We start from the raw sequence: 7,910 nt of genomic DNA, 5'->3' as shown, positions 1-7,910 counted from the left end.
GGGTGTCAATATCGGACTTGTTTCTGCTTCAGCAATTCCATATGAATCTGGAGACACTTTGGCAAGCTGTGGCCCCAAAAGCAAAACCTGAAGAGGCCTTGTTGTCTGTTGCCATCAGTTAACTGCTAATCGGGACAACGCTAACATTTCCGAACTCTTGTGCATTTATGTTATACATGAGTTTAGAGAATATACATTGGCAGGATAAGGGGACATATGGTAACCACAGCGGGAAGGGTTAAGAATATCAGAACACCAGAAGAGAGGCTTGCTCTAGAAATGAATGTTACTGGAACCCCTCGAGATCACATTTACATAAAAAGGAAACGCAGCAGGAAAAGCATGAAGAAAAGCCAAGCAGAAACCGAGCGTTGTTTACCGCTGCCAAAAGCCAAAGCTGCTTCTGCTGACCGTGATCAAAAATATTCAGATCTTCCCTTTTAGTATAGGAGTGGCCCCAGTGCAGCGTGAGAGAACGGATGGAGAGCATGAATGATTGCTAAGAGTAACCGGAGGAGATCTTCCCCCTTTATACTTTGAGGAGGGCTAGGGGAAGTAGATTTGGAACTTGGTTGTTTTACTAATAAAGGTTTAGTGTACTTTGCATTTTCATTAAAGCTGGCCATTGACTTCGGGGGGTTGGTCAGATATGTGGGCTTGATCCAACTGCCAATTATGTTTTTCTAGAAATACTTTTTTTTTTTTAAATATAAAATGTGCATGCTCAGATCAGCATGTCTATGTCAACTGGTGGAAAACAGTGGTGGGCAGTGGTGGAGCACACGAGAGAGGGGTAGAGGAGACAGAGCCACCAGACAGGAGAGTGCACTGCCCTCGGCAGGCTCTACATCTCCTGGCTCGGCTCTTAGAAACTGGGACACTCTGGCTGGCGTCCCGCCCAGCTCCTGGCAACCAGTGACTTCACTGGTTGCCAGGAGCTGGGCAAGACTCTGGTCAGAGCATCCCAGGTTGTCCGGCTCTTAGCAACCTGGGACGCTCTGGCCGGAAAGGGGGCACCAGGCACACTACAGACATTGTGCAGCAGAGCAGCCATGCCGCTCTACCTGCCCCCATCCCATGTGACCCTAAGAGATGCAACAGCCTCAGGCTTCCTCATTAAAGGGATAGCCCTTGTAGAAAATATTCTACACACCCCATCACTATTTTTAAGCTGGTTGAGTATGGAGCAGCTTGATGGCATCCATGGCCTAAAGCTGGTTGGACTGATTAACAATACATGTGAGGGTCTTGAAGGTCAACCTAGGGCTGTGTGCCTCCATGTTATTTGCCCGCTGTCATGGCAGCTTTACCAAAGCTGTACTCCATTTTTAATGTTCTACCTAAGAGCAGTCACTACTAGATGCTTACTATTACTTAAAAGGGCTCATGCACATGGCAGTAAATGGCCGTATAGCATGCAATATGTCAGGGATGACAAGTGCAGAGTACAGTCCAATAACTGCCAACCTACTCCAGTAGGATTGACATTCTACAAGCCATCCACCCAGCCTGTAGAAATCAATGGCAGGGAAGAGGTGGGAACACGCATATATCTGAGCAGCAAACAGCCACCACCAATCAGCCAGTAGAAGTCAATGGCAGACCATAGCTGCAAATACATATATGCAAATATATGTGAATCCAAGTAGCTACATCCATACAGGGCTCTATGCTCCTCCCCAAGTGAAGACTGCCTGCGTTCAGGAAGGCACATACAGTCCTGTGTGCATAAGGCTGTTCATTAATTGAATATACAGCATTTGCGTGCAGCCACCATCTGCCATTGACAGCAGTTGGAAACTGTATTTTAGGCAATACGGACATTTACTGCTGTGTGCACGGGCCCTGATAAACCAAACAAATCTACTAAGTGCCGCTCTCTCATTTATTTTCATTTTGTTACTGGGGGCTTCATGGTTAAGCTCCAACAACTGCCAACCCAGTCCAATGAGAGTGCCCATGGTCCACCAAGACAGTGTCATTGAAGAACGGAAGGGCAGTTGGTGAGTCCTAGGCATGATATCAGAGAAAGCCGGACCCCTTAATAAAGAGAGAAAAAATAAAGGGGCTTTTCCGGCTAATGAAAGTAATAAGAGGCATCCTATGGCATCAGCTCTTAGACATGGGAGCTTTACTTTGAGTTGAGTGAACATTTGGTATGACTGACTCTAATGCCTTCACCATCTCAGAAGTACATTGTGACTTCCACCAAACTCAACTTTCCTAGAGCTATCATGGTCACATCTACACAAAAGGGTTGAATGAATGGCATAGGAGTTGAAAGCTTTACTAATACTGGAGTCTGAACTCAATGGTATCCTGCCAGAATACATTAAACCCTCCATAACCTAAAAAGAGAATACACAAAAAAGGTAAATCCTACTGCCTGTCCCCCTTCTGTACCATATAACCTTCTCCATAACTACAGGATCACTTTTTAAAGTAAGCCTGTTAAAGGGGGAAATAAATAAGCTGCCATTGATGACCTCCATCTGAAATGCTAGCTGCCCGGCTGTCATGGTGACCCTCTTGCTTTACTAGCTTAAACCAATGACCAGAGCAAGTCTGCAGACCATCCATGAACATCAAAGAAAAAAAGAGAAGACCTCATGTGTCCTAAGAAGACCCAGTTGCCAGATCACTCATTTTCCACATCAACCATCCTCTAAGATTATATGAGCATTTAACATTATTTATGCATGTTGTGTACTCGTATAAGCCTCCCTTGTGTAGACAACTAAAAGCCCCGTGACTGCTGCTGGGTCCCGCCATCTTGGATATGATGTTGGGATCCTCAGTAGACTCAGAGCTGTCACGCAAGGCATAGCCAAACTTCGGCCACCCCCATCTGTTGGGGAACTACAATGAATTGCAAGACTGACAGCCACAGACATGACTCCCAGAGGCAGATGCATGGTTGGATTTGTAGTTTCAGCACAGTTTGAGTCTATAGTATTCCCCTTCCCTCCTCTCCTGGCTGCTACATAAAAGGCTATGCAGGGAGATACAAGTAGAAGAGCTTGGGCAGGACAGACAATACTTAGACACTCCCAAAAGAGGAGAGGGCAATGATGTGCAAGGAGGGCAGGGGGGTGTTCTAGGGAACTGACCCTTCCTGAAGGTGTCACATTTTATAGCAAGTTCAGAGGCTCATTAAAAGTCACTAAAATATTTAATGCAATGGAAAATCAAAGCAATTAAGTATTTAAAATACTTTATATGTCTGTGATTTTTTTAATGCATTTATTTAAGTTGGACCAGGGACAGTGAGGCTGGAGAGGAAAGGGCTAGCTGATGTGAACATCCTCCAGCCCGGAAATTAGGTGGGCTCTATGTGGCTTGCTGCAGCTTCTAATGTACATTGTGAGGCGCTCCCATTGTGCAGTGAAATCAGAGTAAGCCAATTTAGTCCAGGAGAGGAGCCGGTACAACTGCAAGGCTGGTAGTCGACCACAATCTATGTGCCCGTTTCCCATTTTCTCCGAAGCTTACCAGCTCTTCACTCAAAACCTCACCAGTGCTGCTGGACAGTTGTAGCGGTACCACCATTCCTGAAGAATGCAGCTCAGCCTCAGGATCCCCTTGGGTGTCTATGGATCTCAATAGCTGAGCTCAGGAATGCAGCCCAGCCTCAGGGTCCCGTTGGGTCTCCATGGATCTCAGTAGCTGAAGTCAAGGATGTAGCCTAGCCTCAGGGTCCTGTTGGGTTCTTATGGGTCTCAGTAGCTGAGGTCAAGGATGTAGCCTAGCCTCAGGGTCCCGGTGGGTTCTTATGGGTCTCAGTAGCTTAGGTTATGTATGTAGCCTAGTCTCAGGGTCCCGTTGGGTCCCCATGGGTCTCAGTAGCTGAGCTAAAGGATGCAGCCCAGCCTTAGGGTCCTGTTGGGTCCCCATTAGTCTCATTAACTTAGGTCAAGGATGAAGCCTGGTGTCGGGGTCCTGTTGGGCCCCCATGGGTCTCATTAGCTGAGCTCAAATATGTAACCTAGCCTTAGGGTCCTGTTGGGTCCCCATGGGTCCCAGTAACTGAGCTGTGTCTGCATAGTACTGGGGAGTGGAGATTTGAGTGAGCTGACGGACAGCAGTGGTGGTTGGGTGGGGGGAGAGGCTCGATGTGAAGAGGGTTTCCTCTTTCTGCCTGACAGTGGAAAAACCTAATCAACGCCTACACACTCCTCAGTCTTATCTGGCGGTCATATTCTACAGCGCGGAGAAGAAGTCTAGAAGATGAAGCAAGCAGAGATAAAGCCGAGGTGGAAGGGTGCCGCAGAGTGAAAATAAGAACATTTCCTCACCGAAACAAAATGTCATCTTTGCTTTTTGTTTCACAGCAGCAGTGCCGACCTGCCGGAAAACAAGACGGGTTAATAACTCACCAAATCAGAGATGGCGCCGTTCATCCGTGCAATTAAAAAAACGTTCATTTATATATATGTTAGACAACCATTTAAAGAGACAATGTAATCTGTATTTGTTCCCTACACACCCACAGACTATGACTCAGCATACCGCTTTAATTGAGGCAGCGTCTGTGTGATAACTTTATCTACAGCCGAATATGCGCAGTGTTAAAAGGGTCTCTACGGTCTATGTATTTCTATATTGAATTTCCATATGTTTTATCCCGCTCCTAATAACCAGATCCATCTAGAAGATTGTAAACTTATTAATGATGCCCATAGGATGGACTTCCTAAATGCACTGACAACATTTCACGCGGCCCTGTGAATATGCACTTCCTGGTGTCACCACTTTCAAGGAGCCTGCCTTCTGAACTACAACTCAATGTCTGAACAATGTAACATCATCGCTGCTTGTTGGAAGCAATGCATGATGGGATATGCAGTCTTGACAAATGGAGATTGCATCACCTCAAGCAGCAGGGAAAGAGACGCAAAGCACACCGGGAATCCAGGAAGTTGTTGGAAGTGACGGGGAGACGGAAGGCAGCACTCTACTATGTATTCCTATTACAATGCTGATGTCATAACAGGAGAGGATATGCCGGGACTTTACAACTCCTTTAAATCAACATATGCAAGTCACATTTTTTGTGCCTGAAAGATGGCATGCGGTCAGTGATGCCCATTGCGACCAATCAGATCACAGCAAATGCGTCACCAGCTAGCCGCCCATAGTAACGAATAATTATAGGCGGCTACTAATGTGAACCCGCACACAGGTGTAAAACCCTGCGTCCAGGGGCATACGGCTTTACTCCGGCACGAGTTTTCTGCCGCGGATTCTTGCGTCCGGAATCGGCCCTGCGTATCCGACATTTCTAGAACTTTTGCCATGCAGTCCACTGTTCCACTGCAGCCGCCATTTTTGGATAACGGAGGCTAAAGATAGAAGGCGGAATTATTAAACAGGAAGTTAGTCTTGTGATGTAAACGTTCGCTGCCCGCCGCCCCACCTTCATCTGAAGTCAGAATTCCGGCCAAAACTTTTCCCCCAGTTTTGGATTGCCTGGGGGACAGTTAAAGTGGACCGTGCACTAAAAATACTTTTTTTTTTTCAAGCCTCCCCCAGACATGCTAAATGCTGCAGTAAATAATAATAATAGTTCAATCAGATGTATTAGTAACTTGTTTAAAGTGGATGTTGCCACATATGTGGCTGGTGGCCCCTCTCCTCACACCCTATTCGCAAGACACTCCAAAAACACATTGAAAGGCAAGGCATTAAAAATACCCCCCTTACTCCCGGGTTTCAGCCACTTCCTGACACTGAGAAAGCGATCCAGGTGGCTTCCCTCACTGAAAACTGGTCACAATAAAACCCTAATTCAGGATACAAAGTGCATCTCTTCCAGTACATAATGTTGCTCAACCCATGAAGAAGGGGGAGTCCAATTCTTCCCAAAACGCATTGGCTGTTTTTGACATTTCTATTCCAATAAACAATTCAAACAAACCTTCCTGACCGGTTTTTAAGAGGTGCTCCTAACCACACATCCAGGATTTGATCTTTTGATAAGCAATCCCACCAGTCTAGGACCTTAACCAGGTCCACAAACACACACAGTTATCATGGGGTTGCCTCCTTCAAGGACTACACCCACCATTTTTTTTTGGCTTTACATCCAAACTGATTCTTATTGCTATAAGTCCACTGCTACCACAGATCTATCTGTTCCTGTCGCTGATGTCACTGGGCCGTCCAGAGGGATCTTAGGAAAGTTCTGGATCTCAATAGTTGCCAAAGGACGCCACTGCGCCGTACAGGAGCATGTTCTCCAAGGATTTAGGATTCCCAGCTCTCTGTGGATCCCACAAGAAGACCCAGTGGCATCACCTCGCCTAGCTGAGTCCATCCAAAGTCTGGGACTAAGGGTTTTTTTGTAGGATTTCCCCCCAAAGTGTTTTTTTCTCAGTTCCAGGGGGGAAGGGGCAGACACATAAGCAGGTTCTTGCATTTGAATGCAAGTCCCGCTTTTAGTTTGCTTGGTCTTTAATATGAAGGAATAACCAAGGGCTGTACAAGGTCCCGATCTGTGTCAGTAACCAGCTGTGGTCAATTCGGTTAGTGAAGAGCTTCTAACATAAGCCCTCAGACATCTACAGAATGTCATGGGGCCTTCACTGTTAAAGGGAAATTCTGCAGTCTTACAAAACATTGCTAAATGGCTTAGATACTTCCATGTAATGACACAGACGTGTCCATATCACATCTTCTGAACAGCAATAATGACATTTAACCAGTAAAACAGCTCGAGGAGTGAAGAGCTAAGTGCAGCAAACCATAGCAAGCAACCAGAATCAATGTTTCCTGGTCTGGCTCCAGTAAAGCCAGTTTGGGTTAGTTGCTCTTCTTTTAGGGGCTTGCTCCTGGTGCTACTTATAGTGTTATGATCGTTTTGATGGGCTATAAAGGTCATAAAAAAATGAATTATGAGATCTTGGCCCCTAATTTCTAAACACTTGGAAGATACAAACACAGGAATCCCTTCAATGAACATCTTCTGAAGGGGTAGGATTGTGATATGAAAAAGTCCCTCAAAAAGTCCAACTCTAGAGATAAAACCTATTTCAGGGTCAGTTTCTGCCGGTTGACCCCATTGGGGAGATGTTCCCTCAGGACCTGTTCTGGTGACGCTTCCTTAGGAGGTGCCCTTGTCACTGTAGGCACGGAGAGCAATACAAAATCAGTCCGAGGACCTAACCCTTCCTCACTCTACTGAAAATGTCTTTGTGTTCTCATTGGAGAAATTTCCCATCACTTCCTATCCAGCCAGGAAGTTATGGAGGATCTCCCCAATACGCAATTGAAACCAGGAAGCTCCACACCTTCAATGTTCTGTAACGTTGAATACATTTTGCAGCTTCTTCAATTTTTGTCAAGAACATACCTCAATGTTTCCATACTTGCCAACATATTTGTCCCCAGGAGACTGTCACCCTTGTCCATACCCCACACTTAGCATGTCCACCTTCCGGGTGGTCCCGCACAGATCACGTCCAATTGCACCCTGATTACATCCACTTTCTGGCGGCCCAGCCGTAATTGTGCCGGAACTTCCCAATCAAAGCCATGATAACCTCAGTTGATAACCTGAGCATACTCCATAACTCAAATAAGGTGGATGCTGTGATTCCAGGACAAAGCTCAGGACACAGCATCATCCAAACACTTCCCAGGGGCGGTCTTGTCCAGGCCATGACTACTTTCCTAGCAGTCCTGTCCCTAGTTATGCAGGAACCATCCAGTTGCAGCCATGATCACCTCAGTTGATACCCTGAGCATACTCAATAACTCAAATAAGGGTGATGCTGTGATTCCAGGACATAACTCTGGACACAGCATCATCCAGACAGAGCACCTCGATGTGGGATGGCGGATCTGAGCAAATCCTGGACAGTTAGACTCTAGGCATTTATACCCACAGGGGTAACTTCTCCACTCTATAC

At 46.2% G+C, this 7,910-nt stretch overlaps 1 protein-coding gene across 1 annotated transcript in view; it reads right to left on the bottom strand.

Annotated features, from left to right (window-relative positions):
• The window catches only part of PLEKHA2 (pleckstrin homology domain containing A2), a 65,132-nt gene that overhangs the window by 53,798 nt on the left and 3,424 nt on the right, over window positions 1-7,910 (bottom strand). The window contains exon 3 of the mRNA XM_018566655.1: window positions 4,296-4,344. Within this exon, the coding sequence (XP_018422157.1) occupies window positions 4,296-4,344 (49 nt within the window). The remainder of the gene's footprint in view (window positions 1-4,295; window positions 4,345-7,910) is intronic.

The sequence above is a fragment of the Nanorana parkeri genome, unplaced genomic scaffold (genome assembly GCF_000935625.1).
Source record: "Nanorana parkeri isolate BGI_ZX_2015 unplaced genomic scaffold, ASM93562v1 scaffold967, whole genome shotgun sequence".
Lineage (NCBI taxonomy): Eukaryota > Metazoa > Chordata > Amphibia > Anura > Dicroglossidae > Nanorana > Nanorana parkeri.
The sequence above is the reverse complement of the archived record's forward strand: the minus strand, read 5'-3'. Positions and strand labels throughout refer to the sequence as shown.